This window comes from Salmo trutta, chromosome 26 (genome assembly GCF_901001165.1).
Source record: "Salmo trutta chromosome 26, fSalTru1.1, whole genome shotgun sequence".
NCBI lineage: Eukaryota > Metazoa > Chordata > Actinopteri > Salmoniformes > Salmonidae > Salmo > Salmo trutta.
Window position 1 is genome coordinate 1,240,114 of NC_042982.1, and position 27,038 is coordinate 1,267,151.

At 43.7% G+C, this 27,038-nt stretch overlaps 1 protein-coding gene across 1 annotated transcript; it reads right to left on the reverse strand.

The window, feature by feature from the left end:
• Positions 1-164: 164 nt before the first annotated feature.
• Positions 165-27,038, reverse strand: LOC115162862 (sister chromatid cohesion protein PDS5 homolog B-like). Its single transcript, XM_029714314.1, has 9 exons — positions 26,703-27,038; positions 22,982-23,133; positions 21,688-21,801; positions 14,319-14,442; positions 13,709-13,913; positions 9,145-9,173; positions 8,799-8,938; positions 674-984; positions 165-275 (listed from the first exon to the last, which is right to left on the reverse strand). Exons 2-9 carry the CDS (start codon positions 23,110-23,112, stop codon positions 262-264), a joined length of 1,068 nt encoding a protein of 355 aa, XP_029570174.1. The 5' UTR covers positions 23,113-23,133; positions 26,703-27,038; the 3' UTR covers positions 165-261.

Below are 27,038 nucleotides of genomic sequence, written 5' to 3' on the forward strand. Positions count from 1 at the left end.
CTCCAGAGCAACATACTGCTCCACGGCAATCTACAATTAGCCATTAAAAAAAAGTCGTCAGTAGACTATAATACTAGTTAGATCAGAATCCAGAGGGATCTCACCTCTGCTGTGACCTCCGTGGTGCCCTGCCTCCTCTCTGCACCGTGGGCTTCACTTCCATGTTCTCACTTCTCCATCTTCCTCCTCTCCCTGCTCCTCTTCCTCCTCAGCTTGACAAGCAGCCTTCTTCCGGCCCCTTATGCCCTTGGTGTGTCATTATTAGGCGCAGCAGCCTCAATTTTGATGATAATAATAATACATTTTATTCCAACTAACTTCCAAGAACACTTTACAGAGTAAAAGTATTAAATACAACAGATCAAACAACCGCAACAAGACCCACAGTCTTGTTGTAAACATTGGTTGCGTTCCAGACCATCTTTATAGCAGTGGCGCTATAAAGATGGTCTGTATAAACACTTCTCTGAGTATTGTGAGATCTGATAAATTAGGTGAGCTGTGTTGAAGATAAGTTGGATAGCAACCATTAAGCGGTAAGTTCAGGATTTTACAACTTGATGTACTTGGTTCCTCACCCTGAAATTAGTCTATGGGCCACTAAAATCAAGTTGTAAAATCCTGAACTTCCCCATTAAAATAAGGCAACCGGGGTCAAAAAACAAAATGGTACCTTGGGGGGCCCGTCTCCTGCGACCTCTTTTGGGAGGATTGTTCTGCTCGTCTTTCGTCTCCAGGGTGGTGTCTGCGGCATTGGTCTCGGCCCACGGCTCCTCCCCCACGCCCATGCTGGTGTTAGCCGCCGGCTCCTTCCTCCGCCCTCGTTTGGGCTTGGCCTCCTGGCCTGCCTTGTCGTCCTGGCTGGCAGTGGCTGCCCCTCGTTTGCATCCCCGGCCGGGCTTGCTGTCGTCGTCCTGAGCAGCCAGACTCTTCATGACCGTGATATCCTCGTTCTCACTGTGGTCCACCTCGGCACTGTCGATCCTGGGACATTAAGAGATAGTGTTTTATTAAGCATGTCTGCCTTGACACAGGGACTGGACAAAAAAAGACAATTAACTGTAGGAGTGGTCTGGGGTGGTCAAAGCCAGTTGTTCCCAAACTGCCAGTGTTTCTCACAGAGTAACTGTAGGTAACATTCCTGCTCTCTTTTGTGGAAGCAGCAGTGAGCGGATTTGACCCTTTATTCTGCAGCTCTCCTGGAACATAGCAGCATTATACTGTACCTGCAGTATAAATGTAGCTAAACAACACCTGCTACAGACTATAATAAATGCACCTGTCCCCTCAAGGCAAAGTGGAAAGATTGACAACCATGTTGTCCAACACACCACACTGAGAAAAAGAGAAAAAGAAATCGAGAAAAAGAAAAACCCAGCACTATGAGTTAGTCTTTCAGATACTTAGAGTGGCAAGAAAAAGTATGTGAACCCTTTGGAATTATCTTAATTCCTGGATAATACATTTTTTGGTCATAAAAATAGATCTGGTCTTCATCTAAGTCACAACAATAGACAAACACAATGTGCTTAAACTAACAACACACAAACTATTGTATTTTTCTTGTCTATATTGAATACAACATTTAAACTTTCACAGTATAGGTTGGAAAAAGTATGTGAATCCCTAGGCTAATGACTTCTCCAAAACTAATTGGAGTCAGGAGTCAGCTAACCTGGAGTACAATCATTGAGACGAGATTGGAGATGTTGGATAGGGCTGGCCTGCCCTATAAAAAACACTCACAAAATTTGAGTTATCTATTCATAAGAAGCATTGCCTGATGTGAACCATGCCTCGAACAAAAGAGATCTCGGAAGACCCAAGATTAAAGAATAGTTGACTTGCATAAAGCTGGAAAGGGTTACAAAAGTATCTCTAAAACCCTCAGTCCACGGTAAGACAAATTGTCTATAAATGGAGAAAGTTCAGCACTGTTGCTACACTCCCTTAGGAGTGGCCATCCTGCAAAGATGACTGCAAGAGCACAGCGCAGAATGTTCAATGAGGTTAAGAAGAATCCTAGAGTGTCAGCTAAAGACTTACAGAAATCTCTGGAACATGCTAACATCTCTGTTGACGAGTCTACAATACGTAAAACACTAAACAAGAATGGTGTTCATGGGTGGACACCACGGAAGAAGCAATTGCTGTCCAAAAAAAAACATTGCTGCATGTCTGAAGTAAGCAAAAGAGCATCTGGATGTTCCACAGCGCTACAGGCAAAATATTCTGTGGACAGATTAAACTCAAGTTGAGTTGTTTGGAAGGAACACACAACACTATGTGTGGAGAAAAAAAGGCACAGCATACCAACATCAAAACCTCATCCCAACTGTAAAGTATGGTGAAGGGAGAGAGCATCATGGTTTGGAGCTGCTTTGCTGCCTCAGGGCCTGGACAGCTTGCTATCAGACGGAAAAATGAATTCCCAAGTTTATCAATATTTTTTGCAGGAGAATGTAAGGCTATCTGTCCACCACTTGAAGCTCAACAGAAGTTGGGGGATGCAACAGGACAACGACCCAAAACACAGAATTAAATCAACAACAGAATTGCTTCAACAGAAGAAAATACGGATTCGAGTGGCCCAGTCAGAGTCCTGACCTCAACACGATTAAGAGTCTGTGCCATGACCTCAAGAGAGCAGTTCACACCAGACATCCCAAGAATGTCGCTGAACTGAAACAATTTTGTAAAGAGGAATGGTCCAAAATTCCTCCTGACCGTTGTGCAGGTCTGATCCGCAACTACAGAAAACGTTTGGTTGAGGTTATTGCTGCCAAAGAAAGGTCAACCAGTTATTAAATCCAAGGGTTCACATACTTTTTCCACCCTGCACTGTGAATGTTTACACGGTGTGTTCAATAAAGACATGAAAACGTATAATTGTTTGTGTGTTATTAGTTTAAGCAGACTGTGTTTGTCTGTTGTTGTGACTTAGATGAAGATCAGATAAAATTGTATGAACAATTTAAGCAGAAGTCCAGGTAATTCCAAAACATTTTGATCTTACTTCTGCTGCTGGAAATAAACAAATAAAAATGTATTTCACCTTTATTTAACCAGGTAGGATAGTTGAGAACAAGTTTTCACTTACAACTGCGACCTGGCCAAGATAAAGCAAAGCAGTGCGACACAAACAACAACACAGAGTTACACATGGAATAAACAAACATACAGTCAATAATAAAATAGAAAAAGTCTATATACAGTGTGTGCAAATGAGGTAGGATAAGGGAGATAAGGCAATAAATAGGCCATAGTGGCGAAATAATTACAATATAGCAATTAAACACTGGAGTGATAGATGTGCAGAAGATGAGTGTGCAAGTAGAGATACTGGGGTGCAAAGAAGCAAAATAAATGAAATAAATAACAGTATGGGGATGTGGTAGTTGAATGGGCTAATTTACAGATGGGCTTTGTACAGGTGCAGTGATCTCTGAGCTGCACTGACAGCTGGTGTTTAAAGTTGGTGAAGGAGATATTAGTCTCCAGCTTCAGTGATTTTTGCAGCTCGTTCCAGTCATTGGCAGCAGAGAACTGGAAGGAAAGGCGGCCAAAGTAGGAATTGGCTTTGGGAGTGACCAGTGAAATATACCTGCTGGAACGTGTGCTACGGGTGGGTGCTGCTATGGTGACCAGTGAGCTGAGATATGGTGGGGATTTACCTAGCAAAGACTTGTAGATGACCTGGAGCCAGTAGGTTTGGTCGACGAATATGTAGCGAGGACCAGCCAACGAGAGCATACAGGTCGCAGTGGTGGGTAGTATATGGGGCTTTGGTGACAAAACAGATTGCACTGTGATAGACTGCATCCAGCTTGCTGAGTAGAGTGTTGGAGGCTATTTTGTAAATTACATCGCCGAAGTCAAGGATCGGTAGGAGTCAGTTTTACGAGGGTATGTTTGGTAGCATGAATGAAGGATGCTTTGTTGCAAAATAGGAAGCCGATTCTAGATTTAATTTTGGATTGGAGATGCTTAATGTGAGTCTGGAAGGAGAGTTTACAGTCTAACCAGACACCTAGGTATTTGTAGTTGTCCACATACTAAGTCAGAACCATCCAGAGTAGTGATGCTGGACGGGCGGGCAGGTGTGGGCAGCGATCAGTTGAAGAGCATGCATTTAGTTTTACTTGCATCTAAGAGCATTTGGAGGCCACGGAAGGAGAGTTGTATGGCATTGAAGTTTGTCTGGAGGTTAGTTAAGCCATTGTCCAAAGAAGGGCCAGAAGTATACAGAATGGTGTCATCTGCGTAGAGGTGGATCAGAGAATCACCAGCAGCAAGAGCGACATCATTGATGTATACAGAGAAAGAGTCGGCCCGAGAATTGAACCCTGTGACACCCCCGTAGAGAATGCCAGAGATCCGGACAACAGGCCCTCCGGTTCACCCATGACCAGCTCAGAAACCAGATTGCATAGCGGAGAAGGTACGGTGGGATTCGAAATGGTCGGTGATTTGTTTGTTAACTTGGCTTTCGAAGACCTTAGAAAGGCAGGATAGGATATAGGTCTGTAGCAGTTTGGGTCAAGAGTCTCCCCTTTCGAAGAGGGGGATGACCGCGGCAGCTTTCCAATCTTTGGGGATCTCAGATGATACGAAAGAGAGGTTGAACAGGCTAGTAATAGGGGTGCAACTATTTTGGCGGATAATTTTAGAAAGAGAGGGTCCAGATTGTCTAGCCCAGCTGATTTGTAGGGGTCCAGATTTTGCAGCTCTTTCAGAACATCAGCTGTCTGGATTTGGGTGAAGGAGAAATTGGGGAGGCTTGGGCAAGTTGCTGTGGGGGGGTGCAGGGCTGTTGAACGGGGTAGGGTTAGCCAGGTGGAAAGCATGGCCAGCTGTAGAAAAATGCTTATTGAAATTCTCGATTATCGTAGATTTATCGGTGGTGACAGTGTTTCCTAGCCTCAGTGCAGTCTTATTCTCCGTGTCCCAGAACTTTTTGGAGTTTGTACTACAGGATGCAAATTTCTGATTGAAAAAGCTAGCCTTTGCTTTCCTAACTGCCTGTGTATATTGGTTCTTAACTTCCCTGAGAAGTTGCATATCGCGGGGGCTATTCGATGCTAATGCAGAACGCCACAGGATGATTTTGTGCTGGTCAAGGGCAGTCAGGACTGGAGTGAACCAAGGGCTATATCTGTTCCTGGTTCTAAATTTTTTTAATGGGTCATGCTTATTTAAGATGGTGAGGAAAGCCATTTTAAAGAATAACCAGGAATCCTCTACTGACGGAATGAGGTCAATATCCTTCCAGGATACCCAGGCCAGGTTGATTAGAAAGGCCTGCTCGCAGAAGTGTTTTAGGGAGCGTTTGACAGTGATGAGGGGTGGTCGTTTGACCGCAGACCCGTTACGGACACAGGCAATGAGGCAGTGATCACTGAGATCCTGGTTGAAGACAGCAGGGGTGTATTTGGAGGGCAGGTTGGTTAGGATGATATCTATGAGGGTGCCCGTGTTTACGGATTTGGGGTTGTACCTGGTAGGTTCATTGATAATTTGTGTGAGATTGAGGGCATCAAGTTTAGATTGTCGGATGGCCGGGGTGTTAACTTCTCTAGGGTAGGGGGCAGTATTTTGACGTCCGGATGAAAGGCATGTCCAAATTAAACTGCCTGCTACTCAGGCTCAGAAGGTAGGATATGCATTTAATTAGTAGATTTGGATAGAAAACACTCTGAAAAAGTTTCTAAAATCGTTTGAATGATGTCTGTGAGTATAACAGAACTCATATGGCAGGAAAAAACCTGAGAAAAATCCAACTAGAAAGTGGGAAATCTGAGGTTTGTAGTTTTTTCAAGTCATTGCCTATACAGTATATAGTGACTTAGGGTTCATTTTGCACTTCCTAAGGCTTCCACTAGATGTCAACAGTCTTTAGAACGTTGTTTCATGCTTCTACTGTGAATTTGAAGCAAACAAGAGGGCCTGGAGTCAGATGAGCGAGGAAATTACATGAGCTCAGAGGTGCGCGCTCACGTGAGTGTGAGCTGTGTTCCTTTTTTTTTTTGAAGACATTGGAATTGTCCGGTTGGAATATTACTGAAGATTTATGTTAAAAACATCCTAAAGATTGATGCTATACACCGTTTGACATATTTCTATAAACGTAGTAGAACATTTGCGCACGCTTCCTGCATTTAGAGTAGTGGACTGAACGCGCGAACAAAAGAAGGCATTTGGACATAAATGATGGACTTCAAACAAAACATTTATTGTGGACCTGGGATTCCTGGGAGTGCATTCTGATGAAGATCATCAAAGGTAAGTGAATATTTATAATATTATTTCAGAGTTTTGTTGACTCCACAAAATGGCGGGTTTGGTTTCGTGTCTGAACGCTGTACTCAGATTATTGCAAAGTGTGCTTTCGCTGTAAAGTTTTTTTGAAATCTGACACAGCGGTTGCATTAAGGAGAAGTGTATCTATAATTTTTTGAATAACAGTTTAATATTTTATCAACGTTTATGATGAGTATTTCTGTAAATTGATGTGCTCATTCACCGGAAGTTTTGGGAGGCAAAACATTTCTGAACATTACACGCCAATGTAAAAATGGGGTTTTTGGATATAAATATGAACATTACATGTATTGTGTAACATGAAGTCCTATGAGTGCCATCTGATGAAGATCATCAAAGGTTAGTGATTCATTTTAGCTGTATTTCTGTTTTTTGTGACGCTTCTCCTTGCTTGGAAAATGGCTGTGTCGTTTTTCTTGTTAGGTGCTGTCCTAACATAATCTAATGTTATGCTTTCACCGTAAAGCCTTTTTGAAATCGGACAACGTGGTTGGATTAACGAGAAGTGTATCTTTAAAATGGAATATATGTTGAATGTTTGAGAAATTTGAATTATGAGATTTTTGTTGTTTTGAATTTGTCGCCCTGCTATTCACTGGCTGTAGCAAGCGGCAACAGTGAGAGACTTGTTTCTGGAAAGGTGGATTTTTAAAAGTAGAAGCTCGAAGTGTTTGGGCACAGAGCTGGATAGTAAGACAGAACTCTGCAGGCTAACTCCACCCCCTTTGGCAGTTCTATCTTGTCGGAAAATGTTATAGTTAGGGATGGAAATTTCAGGGTTTTTGGTGGTTTTCCTAAGCCAGGATTCAGACATGCCTAGGACATCCAGGTTGGCAGAGTGTGTTAAAGCAGTGAATAAAACAAACTTAGGGAGGAGGCTTCTAATGTTAACATTCTAATGTTAACATGCATGAAATCAAAGGCTTTTCCGGTTACAGAAGTCAGCAAATGAGAGCGGCTGGGGAATGGGGGTGGAGCTAGGCACTGCAGGGCCTGGATTAACCTCTACATCACCAGAGGAACAGAGGAGGAGTAGGATAAGAGTACGGCTAAAGGCTATAAGAACTGGTCGTCTAGTACGTTCGGAACAGAGAGTAAAAGGAGCAGGTTTCTGGGCACGGTAGAATAGATTCATGGCATAATGTACAGACGAAGATATGGTAGGATGTGAATACAGTGGAGGTAAACCTATGCATTGCATGACGATGAGAGAGATATTGTCTCTAGAAACATCATTTAAACCAGGTGAGGTCACCGCATGTGTGGGAGGTGGAACTAAAGGGTTAGCTAAGACGTATTCAGCAGGGTTCGAGGCTCTACAGTGAAATAAGGCAATAATCAAAGCAGCAATGGACAAGGCATATTGACATTAGGGAGAGGCATGCATAGCCGAGTGATCATAGGGGTCCAGTGAGTAGCTCGGCGGGCTGGAGACACAGCGATTCAGACAGCTAGCGGGCCAGGGCTAGCAGAAGGGCCTTAGAGGGACGTCGTGACAGAAGAAGTCTGTTGTAGCCCCCTCATGCTGTTACGTCGGCAGACTAGTCGTGATGGATCAGCAGGGCTCCGTGTGGTAAAAGGGTCCAGGCCAATTGGCAAAATAGGTATAGTGGCCAAAGAATTTGTCCAATGGGCCTCTTCAGCTAATAGTCCGATATGCTCTAGACAGTTAGCGGGCCGCGGCTAGCAGATGGGCATTCAGGGGATGTCGCGACGGAGGATCCAGTTGAAAAAACCCCTCTAGCAGATTTCGTCGGTAGTCCAGTCGTGATGGAATCGGCGGGGCTCCGTGTCGACAGTAAAAGGGGTCCAGGCCAATTGGCAAAATAGGTATTGTAGCCCAAGGAGTGGCTGATGGACCTCTTCGGCTAGCCAGGAGATGAGCCTAGCAAAGGCTAGCTCCAGGCTAATTGGTTCTTGCTTCGGGACAGAGACGTTAGCCAGGAGTGGCCACTCAGAATAGCAGCTAGCTAGCTGCGGTGATCCAGGTGAAAAGGTTCAGAGCATGCGGTAGGAATCCGGAGATATGGAGAAAAATAAGTCAGATTTGCTCTGGTTTGAGTCGCGCTGCGCAGACTGGCAAGAGTTGTCCGGGCTTAAGGTTAGCTGATAACCGCCAGCAGTGGCTAGCTGACTACTAGCTAGTTAGCTGGCTAGCCACTGTTGGGGGTTCCGGTTCAAAAGTAAAGAAAATAGCAGACCCACACCACATTGGGTGAGGCGGGTTTCAGAAGAGTATGTTGAAGTTGAGGTTAAGAAAATTATAAAAAATATATATAGGCGAAGAAAAAAAAATATAAAAAGATATATACACGGGACACGACAAGACGAGGACAAAGACGTCTGACTGCTACGCCATCTTGGAATGAAATATCTAAAAGACTACTTTCTGTGAATCTGTTTTTTTTTTTACTTTTCTATCTTATTTTTCTTATTTGACCTGAGAGCAGAGCACTAGAGGGATCACTGACACTTACCTCCCTTTGCTGCGTCCAGCGGAGCCAGGGTTGGAGTTGCTGCTGGTGTTGCTGACCGTCTCCATGCGGCTCAGCTTGGTTTGCTTCCCGGCCGAGGCCAGCGGCTTGTTGACTGCCCCGAGCACGTTGGCCGCTTTGGGCTGGAGAGAGGAACACAGAGAGGAACAACATCACCTGAGGCAGCTGGCTAACGCATGGATGGATTTATTGCAAATCCATAAGTGAAGTACACAGAGACAAAGAAATTAAGCAATAACATTTTATATTTAATTAATTATTGGATTTTTCCTAACTTTTAAGCGGTGTTCTCGTGGGGGGGGGTGCATATTGCAGACATGTCGCTTACCTTTCCTGGAGTGAAGAAGGACTTAATCTCTGGTGGGAGATAGTTTTTTGTATTACTGGCATTCTGTAAGTGAACCAGTAGCATGGAATGACTTCAAACAAACAGATGAGATTGAAAGTAAAAGGGTTTTCATCAATGATCTATATTAACATATATGAATATGTATGCCTATAGTTGTCAAATCACAATAGATAGTATGATATACACCTTCCTAATACTGAGTCGCACCCCCTTTTCTCTCTCAGAACAGCCTCAATTTTTCGGGGCATGGACTCTACAAGGTGTATATATATATTGCTTTTTTGTAAATATATATACAGTTGAAGTCGGAAGTTTACATACACTTTGGTTGTAGTCATTAAAACTTGTTTTTCAACCACTCAACAAATTTCTTGTTATCAAACTAGTTTTGGCAAGTTGGTAAGGACATCTACTTTGTGCATGACACAAGTAATTTTTTCAACAATTGTTTACAGCAGATTATTTCACTTATAATTCACTGTATCACAATTCCAGTGGGTCAGAAGTTTACGTACACTAAATTGACTGTGCCTTTAAACAGCTTGGAATATTCCAGAAAATTATGTCATGGCTTTAGAAGCTTCTGATAGGCTAATTGACATCATTTGAGTCAATTGGAGGTGTACCTGTGGATGTATTTCAAGGAATACCTTCAAACTCAGTGCCTCTTTGCTTATATTATGGGAAAATCAAAAGAAATCAGCCAGATCTCAGAAAAAAAATTGTAGACCTCCAATTGACTCAAATGATGTCAATTGGAGGTCTGGTTCATCCTTGGGAGCAATTTCCAAACGTCTGAAGGTACCACGTTCATCTGTACAAACAATAGTACGCAAGTATAAACACCATGGGACCACGCAGCCGTCATAACGCTCAGGAAGGAGAGGCGTTCTGTCTCCTAGAGATGAACATACTTTGGTGCAAAAACTGCAAATCAATCCCAAAACAACAGCAAAGGACCTTTTGAAGATGCTGGAGGAAACAGGTACAAAAGGGTTGATCCGAGCGTTCTGTACTAACAGCAGTCAAGCACGCAAGCGAACTTGCTAGCTACTTCCAGAAACAAGTGAGATTATAGCTCACTGAACATTACTCACCCTAGCAGAGCTGGTTAGGCTGCTTTAATGTCATCCAGAGCGTTGGTGATTGTCCGTTCGTAAATTCAGAGCGCACACTGGACACTCTGGCCGATGAGTGGGGTGGATCTGAGCGTTCTGACCTCACAACGGCAGTCAAGCTAACATTGGCTAGCTACTTTCAGACACAAATGAGAGAACACCCCACTGACCATTTTACTCACACAATGAGGAATTGGCCCAGAAGCGGCCATCTTCCGGGGGGCTGATTGAATCGGCCCGTCTGCAGGAATCTTACCAGAATCTCCTCGATACAAAATGACTATACCTACAACTTACACCCATCCACAAAAAAACATTGTGTCGGAGGAAACACCATACGCCTGGCCGGCCAAACCCTCCCCTAACTCAGGCGACACTGAGCCAATTATGGCTCTCCTGGGCGCGACTGGCATGGGTCTCGAACCAGCATCTTTAGCGATGCAGTTTCTTGCTCCATCCAGAAAGTTTTTAATGCTTTATTTGTAATACATTTGCAAAAATGTTTTGCTTCGTCATTGTGGAGTAATGAGGGATAAAAAAAAATCTTAACCCATTTTAGAATAATGTAATGTGGAGAAAGTCCAGAGGTCTGAATACTTTCCGAATGCACTGTGTACACACACACAGCTGAGGAACAATAGGAAAGTAATTCTGATTTGAAAGTTGATAAACTTGTAACCTCACTTGAGAAAATGGTCATTGAATGTTTTGGTACCTACTGGAGAATTCTTTGTCTACACCCAATCAGCATCGTTCGTAAGGCTATGTACTAAACAACCAAAGATTTCAAGACTAAAGGCTGGCTTAACCCATAGCACGCGCTCCAGCAGGTATATTTCACTGGTCATCCCAAAGCCAACTCCTCCTTTGGCCGCCTTTCCTTCCAGTTCTCTGCTGCCAATGACTGGAACGAATTGCAAAAATCACTGAAGCTGGAGACATATCTCCCTCACTAACTTTAACCTCTTGGCGTTCCCCTAGGATAGGGGGCGCTACAGCGATTTTTGAAAAAAAATCGTGCCCATTTTAAACGGCCTCCTACTCAAACTCAGAAGCTAGGATATGCATATAATTAATACTTGTGGATAGAAAACACCCTAAAGTTTCTAAAACTGTTTGAATGGTGTCTGTGAGTATAACAGAACTCATATGGCAGTCAAAACCCCGAGACAGATCGAAACAGGAAGTGGAATTCTGAATTGCGAACTCAACTTCATCACGTTGCCTATTAATCACACCATGAGCTATGGTTCATTGAGCACTTCCTATTGCTTCCACTAGATGTCCCCAGTCTTTACAAAGTGATTTGAGTCTCCTACTGTGAAAACTGACACAATGACACGCTGTGGAACGTGGTCACACGGAGAGGGCCATCACCATTATGACGCCGGCGCCCCTGGTTACCCTCCCCTTTCGAAACACAATGCAATCGTCCCCCTCGAATCTCATTGGAGCTCTCGTTGAAAAAGGCCCTACAGATTTATGTTATACAACGTTTGACATGTTTGAACGAACCTAAATAAGAAAAAAATGCATTTTGTTGAAAGAGTAGCCCCGCGCACGTCGGAACTTTTGGTGCAGCCTTCAGAATGCGCTAACAACAACAACAAGCTAATGGAACATAAAGGATGAACTTTTTCGAACGAAAATACATTTGTTGTGGACCTGGGATTCCTGGAAGTGCCTAAGGATGAAGATAATCAAAGGTAAGGGATTATTGACAATAGTATACAAGACTAGATTTGATATGCGATTGTTCCAAGATGGCGCTGACCAGTATTGCTAGCCTATTGTTCTGAGTATCGCATCCCCTTTTATCGCAAAGTGTGATTACCCAGTAAAGTTTTTTAAATCTGGCATTACAGGTGCTTTCAAGAGATATTCATCTATAAATCTTAGAATGACAATATTACATTTTAAAAATGTTTTCGAATAGTAATTTGGTAATTGTAGCACTATTTCACCGGATGCATTTGAGGGAAAATAGTTAGTCAACGTTACGTGCCGATGTAAAATGCTGTTTTTATATATAAATATGAACTTTATCGAACAAAAGAATGCATGCATTGTGTAACATGATGTCTTAGGTGTGTCATCTGATGAAGTTTGTAAAAGGTTAGTGCTGCATTTAGCTGTTTTTTGGTTATTTGTGATGCATGTGGTTGGTCAGAAAATGGCTATGTGGCTACTTTTACGATATACTCCTCTAACATAATCTAATGTTTTGCTTTTGCTGTAAAGCCTTTTTGAAATCGGACAACGTGGTTCGATTCAGGAGAGGTGTATCTATAAAACGATATAATTTGAAAAAAAAATTGAAAAAAAAAAAATTATTAAATTTTGTTATGCTAATGGCGATTGGATTTTTCGCTGGATGTCCGTCCGAGGCCGCACAGGGGTTAAGCATCAGCTGTCAGAGCAGCTTATTAACGATCATTGCACCTGTACACGGCCCATCTGTAAATAGCCCACCCAACTACCTCATGTTATTTATATTTTGCTCCTTTGCACCCCAGTATCTCTACTTGCACATCTATTACTCCAGTGGTAATGCTAAATTGTAATTATTTAGTCACTATGGCCTATTTATTGCCTTACCTCCCTAATTTTACATTTGCACACACTATATATAGATTTTTCTATTGTGTTATTGACTGTACGTTTGTTTATCCCATGTGTCGCAGTTGTAAATGAGAACTTGTTCTCAACTGGCCTACCTGGTTAAATAAAAATAAAAATACTACGGGTGTGTTTGTGAATTTAATCATGTGTGCTAGTGTATGCTCTGGGTGTTCGTAAACTTAGAGCGTTGTCAGATTGTCCGTTCATAGCAACAGTCAAGCACCCAAGATAAAAGGCTAACGTCATAATTTCACAATTTTATTTGTATATTCATATGGCATGCACATGAAAGTTCACACATTCCAGAAGGCAATTTTGACAAAATAAAAAAAGTTTACATTCAAATGGCTGTTCTGTGAAGTAGCGACGCGCGACATACGCCTAGTTTCCTGAAACGAGTCACATATGGAGACTGTTTAGTGCCCCCAAAAAAAGATTAAATACATGAAAATAAAATGTTCCATGTAGTGAAATTGTTTTTCAACGTGTTTGTATTTTCTTTAAATAAAAAATTAAGTATTATACTTCAAGCGGTCTTAAAATTCAAAATCAAATTGCTAAATGATGCTTGGTATGACCTTAAAACAATTCCATACAGCTTAGTAGAACCCCCCACTCGGCTTACTCATGGGTTTAGTTTGTTACTTAGCAATGTCCAGATTCTCCTGACTAGCATTTTTTGAGTATGTAGCAATGCAATGCATTCATATTAATACGAACAAATAATCTTAGGTATAAAAACAGTTAACTATCACTTTAAAACTCCAGGCCCTGAACTGGCATTGCTCCTGACTGTGTCTTACCACTGATGGCAGAATGCTGTTTCAGGTACTCCCTCCTGAGGTTGATGTTTTTGACCAGACACTGACGTGCATGCGCCCGCCGCTCCTTCATGGGGTCCTTGGCGCACAGAGTGAACACAGCCAGGTACTCCAGGGGCAGACGCAGACGACATAGACCCCAGTGGAGCTTATGGGAAAAGGCCTGCCGCACCTGATAACACTCGTCCTGGAGGAGCAAACAGAGACAAGAACAGGATCATGTTCAGTACGCAAGAAACGGTCCAAAACAGTGAAACAGGAAGGTTTTATCAAAACTTCGATACGAAGAATGGTTTCCTGCTGCAAAAGCTTTTGCCACAGTGTGCCCTAATGAACATAACCCAGATAAAGCATGGTCAACTGGCCCCGCTTTGATGAGACAGAGCTGCATATGAAGAACTAAGCCTAAATATGAACTGCAGTACAAAATGCACTACAAAGCACCAGACTAGAATGACGGCAGCCTGGGATTGCCCGTATGATAATAATTTAAGCAGGGCGCCTGTGAGTGTGTGTTCTTACAGCTGGTACTGCTCCAGGGTGATGATCTCATGGTAGCAGGAATCATCTGTGTGTGTGTATGTGTGCTTACATTGATGACCAGAGCACAGAGCTGGTATTGCTCAAAGGTGATGATATCATGGTAGCAGGGCTCCTGAGCCAGCTTCAGGACAGCACACCTCGCAGCCAGACACAGCCGGGACATATCAGGCTTCCTACAACAAACACACACACACACACACACACACAACAAGGGTTAGTTCACCTCACTCACAGAGGACCAGGACTGGGAAACACTAAAGTTGAACATTGAAGACACATTCTATTTAATAGTAATTAGCTGGACCATGTTGAGTAGGCTAGGCATTAAACAGAAGAAAACTTCATACAATCTGAACTTGTCCAATGAGAATTACACATTTTTGTTTTCTTTTGCAAAGTGTTTTATGGCCTAATGAACACAACCCTGGAGACGCCAGACAACTAATTAACACATTTAACAACGAAAAGCAAATTTTCAATCCCAGCCCCCATCCCAGCAGATTGCCTTTTGCCTTTCGGTAGGCCGTCATTGTAAATAAGAATTTGTTCTTAACTGACTTGCCTAGTTAAATAAAAGGTTAAATAGATTTAGCACAATAATCTATAAGCTGCTAATTGATTGACTTAACCAATATATTAATGTTCCATTATCCTGCTGAGACTTAGCAGCAATGACAAACATTCCACCATGATTAGTGGTTTGCAAAACACTGGAGTGAAGGCGTTGATTGAGGGCGTAGGGGAGAGGACATTTAAAATCAAATCAAATTAATGGTCACATACACAGATTTAGCAGATGTTATTGCGAGTGTAGCGAAATGATTGTGTACCTAGCTACAACAGTGCAGTATTAACTAACAGTGCAGTAGTATCTAAAACAATTCACAACAATACACACATATCTGAAAGTAAAAGAATGGACTTAAGAAATATATAATTATTAGATTGAGCAATGTCGGAGTGGCATTGACTAAAACACAGTAGAATAGAATACAGTATATAGATGAGATGAGTAAAGCAGTATGTAAACATTATTAAAGTGACCAGTGATTCCAAGTCTATGTATATAGGGCAGCAGCCTCTAAGGTGCAGGGTTGCGTAACCGGGTGGAAGCCGGCTAGTGATGGCTATTTAACAGTCTGATGGCCTTGAGATGGAAGCTTTTTTTCAGTCCCCCAGACCCAGGTTTGATGCACCTGTACTGACCTAGCCTTCTGGATGGTAACAGGGTGAACAGGCAGTGGCTCGGGTGGTTGTTGTCCTTGATTATCTTTTTGGCCTTCCTGTGACATCGGATGCTGTACGTGTCCTGGAGGGCAGGTAGTTTGACCCGGGTGATGCGTTGGGCAGACCACACCACCCTCTGGAGAGCCCTGTGGTTGCGGGTAGTGCAGATGCCGTACCAGGCGGTGATGCAGCCCAACAGGATGCTCTCAATTGTGCATCTGTAAAGGTTTGTGAGTGTTTTAGGGGCGAAGACACATTTCTTCAGCCTCCTGAGGTTGAAGAGGCGCTGTTGTGCCTTCTTCACCACACAGTCTGTGTGGGTGGACCATTTCAGATTGTCAGTGACATGTACGCCAAGGAACATGAAGCTTTTCCACCTTCTCCACTGTGGTCCCTTCGATGTGGTTAGGGAGGTGCTCCCTCTACTGTTTCTTGAAGTCCACGATCAGCTCCTTTGTTTTGTTGACGTTGAGTGAGAGGTTGTTTTCCTGGCACCATTCTCCCAGGGCCCTCACCTCCTCCCTGTAGTGTCTCATCATTGTTGGTAATCAGGCCTACTACTGTTGTGTCGTCTGCAAACTTGATGATTGAGTTGGAGGCGTGCATGGTCACGCAGTCATGGGTGAACAGGGAGTACAGGAGGGGGCTGAGCACGCATGACATAACGCATTTCTATGACATAATGAGGCAATAATTATCTAGCTACAATGGAGCTTCCTTATAAACACATGTCAGCTTTATAAAGGCATTTAAGAATTGTAAAGGTAATCTAAGTTGCCGTTCCTGAACCAAATTGTCATTTTAGAGTTCTAGTTATACACACACTCAATGGACTGACCCCTTCAGTGGTCCACTAAATATTTGACTCCCCGGGTTGTGTTCATTAGGGCACACAACGGAAAACACTTAGCAATATAAAATTAAAATGTCCTTTTCTTATTGGAAAGGACCAGGCAGGTAGTCCTTTCCCTGTTTCAGTCCATTTGCATCTGTTTGGTGCCTAATGAACAAGACACTAGTAACACTTCAGCTACACTATATGCGTTGCCATCAGCGCTGCGTTAATATGACGTTCTATCTGCTACACCGAGCATGTTGTTTTGAGAGAGGAGAAGAGCAGAGGGGAAAAGCGTATTTATTATATTTTCCCCATACTGCACCATATAACATGATGGCACTGGTGGGTAGGGCTGCCGTCTTATCGGCCCTCAACCAATCATGCTATTTTGTTTGTTTTTTCGCATTGTTCGTAACTTGTTTTGTACATAATGTTGCTGCTACCGTCTCCTATGACAAAAAGAGCTTCTAGACATCAGAACTGGGATTGCTCTCCTCAAACTGGACGAAGAGTTTTTCTTCAATGAGTCGGACGAGACACCCGACACGCGACCAGGCCCCGATCCCTGTGATTCGTTGGAGAAGGAAACGGCGATACCGAGGCAAAAGATCAGGGTGTCTTGTGAGGACCAGGCGATGAGTGGCTAATCTGCCCTTGCCCTCCGTTCTGCTAGCTAACATTCAATCGCTAGAAAATAAATGGAACGAACTGAAAGCACGTATATCCTACCAACCGGACACTAAAAACTGTAATATTTTATGCTTCACCGAGTTGTGGATGAACGACGACATTAAGAACATAGAGCTGGCAGGTTATACACTATCGGCAAGAGAACAGCAGCCTCTGGTAAGACACGGGGCGGGAGCCTATGCATTTATGTAAACAACAGTTGGTGCACAATATCTAAGGAAGTCTCAAAGTTTTGCTCGCCTGAGGTGGAGTATCTTATGATAAGCTGCAGACCTCACTATTTACCCCGAGAGTTTTCATCAGTTTTTTTCGTAGCCGTCTATATACCACCACAGAGCGGGGTTGGAACTAAAACCGTACTAAATGAGCTGTATTCCGCCATAAGCTAACAGGAAAACGCACATCCAGAGGTGGCGTTCCTAGTGGCCGGTGATTTTAATGCAGGGAAACTTAAATCAGTTTTACCGAATTTCTATTAACTGTGTTAAATGTGCAACCAGAGGTAAAAAAATAAATAAAATCGAGACCACCTTTACTCCACACACAGAGACGCGTACAAAGCTATCCCTCGCCCTCCATTTGGCAAATCTGACCATAACTATATCCTCCTGATTCCTGCTTACAAGCAAAAGTTAAAACAGGAAGCACCAGTGACTCGGTCTATAAAAAAGTGGTTAGACTGACTACAGGACTGTTTTGCTAGCACAGACTGGAATATGTTCCATGATTCTTCCGATGGCATTGAGGAGTACACCACATCAGTCACTGGCTTTATTAATAAGTGCATCGAGGAAGTCATCCCCACAGTGACTGTACATACATACCCTAACCAGAAGCCATGGATTACAGGCAACATTCGCACTGAGCTAAAGGGTAGAGCTGCCGCTTTCAAAGAGCGGGACTCTAACCCGGAAGCTTGTAAGAAATCCCACTATGCCCTCCGACGAACCATCAAAACAGGCAAAGCGTCAATACAGGACTAAGATCGAATCGTACTTCACCGGCTCCGACGCTCATCGGATGTGGCAGGGCTTGCAAGCTATTACAGACTACAAAAGGGAAGCACAGCCGAGAGCTGCCCAGTGACACGAGACTACTAGACGAGCTAAATAACTTCTATGCTCGCTTCGAGGCAAGTAACACTGAAACATGCATCAAATGTTCCGGATGACTGTGTGATCACGCTCTCTGCAGCCGATGTGAGTAAGACCTTTTAACAGGTCAACATTCACAAGGCTGCAGGGCCAGACGAATTACCAGGACGTTCAACCTCTCCCTGTCTGAGTCTGTAATACCAACATGTTTCAAGCAGACCACCATAGCCCCTGTGCCCAAGAACACTAAGGTAACCTGCCTAAATGACTACCGACCCGTAGCACTCATGCCTGTGGCCATGAAATGCTTTGAAAGGCTGGTCATGGCTCACATCAACACCATCACCCCAGAAACCCTAGACCCACTCCAATTTGCATACCACACTAACAGATCCACAGATAATGCAATCTCTATTGCACTGCACACTGCCCTTTCCCACTTGGACAAAAGGAACACCTATGTGAGAATGCTATTCATTGACTACAGCTCAGCGTTCAACACCATAGTGCCCACAAAACTCATCACTAAGCTAAGGACCCTGGGACTAAACAGCTCCCTCTGCAACTGGATCCTAGATTTCCTGACAGGCTGCCCCCAGGTGGTAAGGGTAGGTAACCACATATCCGCCACGCTGATCCTCAACACAGGGGCCCCTCAGGGGTGCGTGCTCAGTCCCCTCCTGTACTCCCTGTTCACTCATGACTGCACGGCTAGGCACAACTCCATCATTAAGTTTGCCGATAACACAACAGTGGTAGGCGTTATCACTGACAACGATGAGACAGCCTATAGGAAGGAGGTCAGAGACCTGACCATGTGGTGCAAGGATAACAACCTCTCCCTCAACGTGATCAAGACAAAAGGAGATGATTGTGGACTACAAGAAAAAGAGGACCGGGCACACCCCCATTCTTATCGACGGGGCTGTAGTGGAGCAGGTTGAGAGCTTCAAGTTCCTTGGCGTCAACATCAACAACAAACTAACATGGTCCAAGCACACCAAGACAGTCGTGAAGAGCGCACGACAAAACCTATTCCCCTCAGGAGACTGAAAAGATTTGGCATGGGTCCTCAGATCCTCAAAAGGCACTACAAAGGGTAGTGAGTACGGCCCAGTACATCACCGGGGCCAAGCTTCCTGCCATCCAGGACCTCTGTACCAGGCTGTGTGTCAGAGGAAGGCCCTAAAAATCGTCAAAAACTCCAGCCACCCTAGTCATAGACTGTTCTCTGCTACCGCATGGCAAGCGGTACCGGAGCGCCAAGAAGTAGAATAAGGGTACGGCTAAAGGCTATACGAACTGGCCGTCTAGCACGTTCGGAACAGAGAGTAAAAGGAGCAGGTTTCTGGGCACGGTAGAATAGATTCAAGGCATAATGTACAGACAAAGGTAAGGTAGGATGTGAGTACATTGGAGGTAAACCTAGGCATTGAGTAATGATGAGAGAGATATAGTCTCTAGAGACGTTTAAACCAGGTGATGTCATCGCATATGTAGGAGGTGGAACAACATGGTTGGTTAAGGCATATTGAGCAGGGCTAGAGGCTCTACAGTGAAATAAGACAGTAATCAATAACCAGGACAGTAATGGACGAGGCATATTGATATTAGAGAGAGGCATGCGTAGCCAAGTGAACATATGGGTCCAGTGAGTGGTTGGGCTGACTGGGGACACGGCAATTCAGACAGTTAGCAGGCCGATTCTAACAAGCTAACAGTTAGTAGGCCGGGGCTAAACAAGCTAGCAGTTAGCAGACCGGGGCAGGCAAGCAAGCAGTTAGCAGACCGGGGCAGGCAAGCTAGCAGTTAGCAGACCGGTACTAGCAAGTTAGCCTTTGGGGGACGTCGTGATGGGGGTAAGTCTGTTTTTGCCTCTTCGTGCGGTGACGTCGATAGACCAGTCGTGGAATTAGTAGGGTTCCAAGAAGCAGAATGGGCCTTCAGCGGATGTCGCGCCTGAGGGGCCTGTTGGAATCCTCGGGCAGATTATGTCGGTATTCCAGTCATAGAGGATCGGCGGGGCCCCGTACCGGCAGTAGAAGGGGTCCGGATATTGTAGCCCAGGAGTGGGCTTTGGTGGTATCACAGGAGCCCTGGCCGGGCTAGCTTCAGGCTAATTGGTGCTTGCTCTGGGATGGAAACACTAGCCAGGAGTAGTCACTCGGGATTGCGGTGAGCTAGTTGCGAAGATCCAGATGAAAATGTTCAGAGTTTGCGGTAGGAATCCGGGGATATGGAGAGAAAAAAAAATGCTCTGGTTTGAGTCACGTTGTTCGAACTGGCGAGAGCTTTCCGAGCTAAAGGTTAGCTGATGACCGCTAGCAATGGTTTGCTGACTGATAGCTGGTAGGTAGTTAGCTGGCTAGCTTCAGTGGAGGGATTCCAGATCCGAAGTAAATAGAAATACTTTAGAAAAAAAAACAGGTCCATGCCACATTGGGTGAGGCGGGTTGCAGGAGAGTATTTAGAAGTTGAGGTTTAGGAAAATATTTTTAAAAGATATGCGAAAAAAAATATGTAAAAAGATATATACAAGGGACAGGACAAAGACGTCTGACTGCTACGCCATCTTGGAAGAGCACAAAGAAGAGCACATTTTTTGTCAATTGAAATAACATCAATTTGATCAGAAATACAGTGTAGACATTGTTAATGTTGTAAATGACTATTGTAGCTGGAAATGGCAGATTTTTTTTATGGATTATCTACATAGGCGAACAGAGACCCATTATCAGCAACCATCACTCCTGTGTTCCAATGGCACGTTGTGTTAGCTAATCCAAGTTGATCATTTTAAAAGGCTAATTGATCATTAGAAAACCATTTCGCGATTATGTTAGCACAGCTGAAAACTATTGTCTGATTAAAGAAGCAATAAAACTGGCCTTCTTTAGACTAGTTGAGTATCTGGAGCATCAGCATTTGTGGGTTTGATTACAGGCTCAAAATGGCCAGAAACAAAGAACTTTCTTCTGAAACTCGTCAGTCTATTCTTGTTCTGAAAAATGAAGGCTATTCCATATGAGAAATTACCAAGAAACAGAAGATCTCGTACAACGCTGTGTACTACTCCCTTCACAGAACAGCGCAAACTGGCTCTAACATGAATAGACAAAGGAGTGGGAGGCCCCGGCGCACAACTGAGCAAGAGGATAAGTACATTAGAGTGTCTAGTTTGAGAAACAGACGCCTCACAAGTCCTCAACTGGCAGCTTCATTAAATAGTACCCGCAAAACACCAGTCTCAACGTCAACAGTGAAGAGGCAACTCCGGGATGCTGGCCTTCTACACTGTATTTCTGATCAATTTGATGTTATTTTAAATGGACAACAAATGTGCTTTTCTTTCAAAAACAAGGTGACCCCAAACTTTTGAACGGTAGTGTAAGTCAAAATGCATTGTTCATTAAGGACCAAATGGACGAAAAGTTTGAAACAAAGAGGGACTACCTGGACTAATATGAAACTCACATTTTTGTTTTCTGTAGCAAAATGGTTAAAAACTTTTCCTGTTGCCTGTCTTAATGAACATGACCATGGTGTAGGTGTAACGTTAGTGAACTCACTTCACAGCATTGTCGTCCAACGTGGCGTAGAGGTAATACAAACACTTCATCCTTTCCATGGTGTCCAAGTTGTGAGGAAGCATGTACTGGGCAAAGATACGCTCCACCAACAACCTGTGGCGCAAACACAGCAACAAACAATGTTGTCACAATGTTGCTCGTTTGCAAGAAATACTCTTCATTTTGTTATTTTAAGGACGCATTTCATTTTTTTTTTTACAACAGACAGATTACAGGGAATGTAGAGAAAGTAAGGCATAATCGGGGCTTGAACCCATGCCGCTGGGGGGAATATTTAGTCTGGAGTCGGCAGACCCTGGCACAACCATTGAGCTGTCCACATCTCTTGCAACCAGGTTGGGGTCAATTCCATTTGTCAATTCAGGAAATACACGGAAATTACAATTCTCGTCAATGCTTTTCAATGAGAAAAATTTGAAATTGGAATTTGGTTTACTTTCCGAATAGACTGGAATTGAAATGGAATTGACCCCAACCCTGCTTGCCAAATTATATAAATAATGACAACTCACTGCTCCACATGGCTTAGATCCATGATTTCTAAACTTGCTCTGAGTGTGCATTGCCAAACCTCAGAACGGCTTATAAATCCAATTTGGCCCATCTGAAATTGACTGCTAAACGTGTGTCTGTGCTGTGCTCTAATCAAATACTCTCTCACTGGGAGGCTATGGTCTCTCTCAGTAAGAGCTGTTTAATGAGCTTATCCCTCTTTAGCTAATGACAGGCAAGGATTTAAAAATAATCTCAACAAGTCAGCTTGGATGTCTGACTACGAGATCTCATCAAGCGTTTGTATTCTGTATCCAGACTCCCTGGCTGTGCAGCACAGTCGATGGCACAAGGGAGGTGGAAAACAGATCCTTGAGATGAATGCAATCACAGCCTCTGCTCTCCCTGCAAAACAGCTACTTGAGGAGAGTGCATGGAAGCCATTTCACACACTAGTAACGCCAGCCGATATTCCATTCCCATTGGCAATGTCCTCAGGGATGGAATATTATTTCAGTACTGCAAAATCAAACTGACATTTCAATTATGCTGTTTTGATACTAGATATTTTATATACCAACCTGTCACTGATGCTGTTCTAGTAGATGTGTTATAGCTGTGTTGTGGATGTGTTATAGAGGTGTTATACACCAACCTGTCATCGATGCTGTTCTAGTAGATGTGTTGTAGAGGTGTTATATACCAACCTGTCATCGATGCTGTTCTAGTAGATGTGTTATAGCTGTGTTGTGGGTGTGTTATAGAGGTGTTATATACCAACCTGTCATCGATGCTGTTCTGGTAATAGATGTGGAGCAGTTTGTCCTTGATCCAGGAGATCTGTTTGGAGACTCCCTCTCCTCCCTCTGCCTGGAGAGAGTACTTCTTGTAAATCTGAGCCAGACCCATCATGGCCTCTTTTCGCACCCTCCACTGGAGAAGAAGAACACAGGAAGTTAGCCAGTCCACTGTGCTCAGTGAGTTAAGGCTACTATCGTAGGGCGAGTCTGAAATGGCACTCATTTTGGAGCGTAAAAGGGAGATTTAGATTGATGTATAACAGAAAGAACACATTCTGAATCCTCTACATTATACAACGCAGTGTTCTCTCACCGGAGGCAGGGTGTACACAGGTCGCGCATCCAATTAATTCCCTATATAGTGCATTACTTTAGCCAAAAGTAGTACCCTATTCTCTTGCACCCTACATCCTACTCCCGACATAGTGCACAATATTTGGCCAAAGTAATGCACTACATAGGGAATAGGGTGTCATGTCAGACACAGCCCTAATGTTACAGACAATAGATGGAGGTCAACGATGTGTTAATAATCCCCCAGCAGACAGACAGGGAGCTCAAGATTAAAGACAAGGAGAAGAGAGAGGGTGCGTCAGGGTAATTCACATGGGTCGAAAGTCAGAATACAGTGAATCCTTTCAGAGAGCTCTCTGGGAAATACATACGCTATGAGGAGGTATGACTTATGGTTTAACGTATTCATTTCTGCTCCGGCGTCAGCTTTGGCTAGCCGAATGATTTCAGTCTCTCTGGATTGTATTAGAGCTAGAAATGGAGTGTGTCAAGAGAGAAGACCTGAGGTAACGTTAGTCTTCACATGCAAATGGAAGTCCATGCTGCACAATTCAAACACATCCAAAGAGTTCACCTTTGCACTGCTATAGGCCCCATGCCTAAAAATCAGGCATGAGACAACATACTGAAATACAGAATATTGCAAAAAGACTAAATGTACCACACCATATCACATGACTGCCCATATTAATGATGCAATTGTATGACAAATAATAATATTATAGGACTTTATGATTTACCTTTGTTGAGTAAACTTGAGTAAAAGCGTTTTTCTGTGTCTGGTCTGAAAATTACTTATGTCAGTACAATACAGGGAAAATAACTTAGGGACCTCACTACAGTGAAACACACTGAACTGTGAGTACCAACTCACCCATACAAACAGTATGTCACACCCTGATCTGTTTCACCTGTCTTGTGCTTGTCTCCACCCCTCTCCAGGTGTTGCCCATTTTCCCCATTGTCCCATGTCAAATCAAATCAAATTGCATTAGTCACATGCGTTGAAAGAAACAGGTGTAGACACCTTACAGTGAAATGTTTACTTACGAGCCCCTAACCAACAATGCAGTTGAAAAAAAGTTAAGCCTTCCTCTTGACACCGCCTAGTATAGAGGTCCCAGCTGGGAGGAAGCTTTGCCCCAGTGATGTACCGGGCCATACGCACTACCCTCTGTAGTGCCTTGCGATCCGAGCAGTTGCCATACCAGGCAGTAATGCAACCAGTCAGGATGCTCTCGATGGTGCAGCTGTAGAACCTTTTGAGGATCTGAGGACCCATGCCAAATCTTTTCAGTCTCCTGAAGGGGAATAGGTTTTGTTGTGCCCTCTTCATGACTGTCTTGGTGTGCTTGGACCATGTTATTTGTTGGTGATGTGGACACCAAGGAACTTGAAGCTCTCAACCTGCTCCACTACAGCCCCGTCGATGAGAATGGGGGCGTGCTCGGTCCCCTTTTTCCTGTAGTCCACATTCATCTCCTTTGTCTACGTTGAGGTTGTTGTCCTGGCACCACACGGCACAGGGAAAAAAAAAAAAATTGTATGAAATGTATGCATTCACTACTGTAAGTCGCTCTGGATAAGAGCGTCTGCTAAATGACTAAAACGTTAAAAAAAAAAAATGTAAATGTAAACACGGCTAGGTCTCTGACCTCCTCCTTATAGGCTGTCTTGTCGTTGTCAGTGATCAGGCCTACCACTGTTGTGTCATCAGCAAACTTAATGATGGTGTTGGAGTCGTGCCTGGCCGTGCAATCATGATTGAACAGGGAGTACAGGCGGGGACTGAGCACACACCCGAGGGGCCCCCGCGTTAAGGATCAGCGTAGCAGATGTGTTGTTACCTACCCTTCCCACCTGGGGTTGGCCCATCAGGAAGTCCAGGATCCAGTTGCAGAGAGAGGTATTTAGTCCCAGGATCCTTAGCTTAGTGTTGAGCTTTGAGGGCACTATGGTGTTGAATGCTGAGCTGTAGTCAATGAGTACCATTCTCACATACAGTTGAAGTCGGAAGTTAACATACACCTTAGCCACATACATTTAAACTCAGTTTTTCACAATTCCTGACATTTAATCCTAGTAAAAATTCCCTGTCTTAGGTCAGTTAGGATCACCACTTTATTTTAAGAATGTGAAATGTCAGAATAACAGTAGAGAGAGTGATTTATTTCAGAATGTATTTCTTTCATCACATTCCCTGTGGGTCAGAAGTTTACATTACACTCAATTAGTATTTGGTAGCATTGCCTTTAAATTGTTTAACTTGGGTCAAATGATTCGGGTAGCCTTCTACAAGCTTCCCACAATACATTGGGTGAATTTTGGATGATTCCTCCTGACAGAGCTGGTGTAACAGTCAGGTTTGTAGGATCCTTGCTCGCACAAGCTTTTTCAGTTCTGCCCACACATTTTCAATTGGATTGAGGTCAGGGCTTTGTGATAGCCACTCCAATACCTTGACTGTATTGTCTATAAGCCATTTTGCCACAACTTTGGAAGTATGCTTGGGGTCAATGTCCATTTGGAAGACCCATTTGCGACCAAGGTTTAACTTCCTGACTGATGTCTAGAAATGTTGCTTCAATATATCCGCATCATTTTCCTTTCTTCCTAATGCCATCTATTTTGTGAAGTGCACCAGACCTTGCAGCAAAGCACCCCCACAACATGATGCTGCCACCCCCCTGTATCACGGTTGGGATGGTATTCTTCGGCATGCAAGCCTCCCCCTTTTTCCTCCAAACATAATGATGGTCATTATGGCCAAACAGTTCTATTGTTGTTTCATCAGACCAGAGATATTTTCTCCCAAAAGTACAATCTTTGTCCCCATGTGCAGTTGCAAACCGTAGTCTGGCTTTTTTGTGACGGTTTTGGAGCAGTGGCTTCTTCCTTGCTGAGCGGCCTTTCAGGTTATGTCGATATAGGACTCGTTTTACTGTGGATATAGAAACTGCATCTCGTGCTGGCTTCGCGGTGTCCACATTCAGGCATAGCACCGTTCCAACTAGAGAGAGACGTAACGAACGTCTAGTCGGAGTTATGGTTAGACAAACGCCATACCATTGACCAGGCTATTTTTATTCAGCTAGTTAGCTGCTAGTTACAGCCTTCAACGGTTCAATGACTGCGTTGTATGCGGCGAGGAACTAGATTGAATTGCTTCAGATTTGCCATCTAATGATAACACTGCAGTCACACACACGCTGGCTATCTAGCTGGACAGTGTGGGCACACGCAAGCTATGGCTAGCCACTACAATCAAATGCATTACAAATGCGTCCTTTGAATCATAGTTAGCTATTTAAATTAATCTGTCGCCTCTTCGTTGCAGTACAAAATCGACTTCATGCCTTGTTGGAATACAATACACAACATGTTAATCGGGTTTTAATGAAATACTACCTTATTTGATTAATTGTAGCCAATCGTCTTTCGCTCTACGGCTGTGGTCCTCCTCTCGGCTTCAAAATGGCGCCAATTTGTCCATAGCTGCACCAATCCAGTGTCGGGTGGTTTGCCTGGCTACCCACACTGGATAAAAGTCTACAAGGACACGCCTGACGCCCAAAACGATATTTAACTTCAGAATTGATTGAACTTAGGTTTAGGGTTTGGTTAAGCTAAGGGTCGGTTTTAGTTTTTTGCTAGTTGGTTTAAGTGTCAGGTGTGTCCTTATAGTCTCTCCCACCAACACCCCTTGCTCTGGCCAAACACAGGCCACGCCCACGGACGTAAATG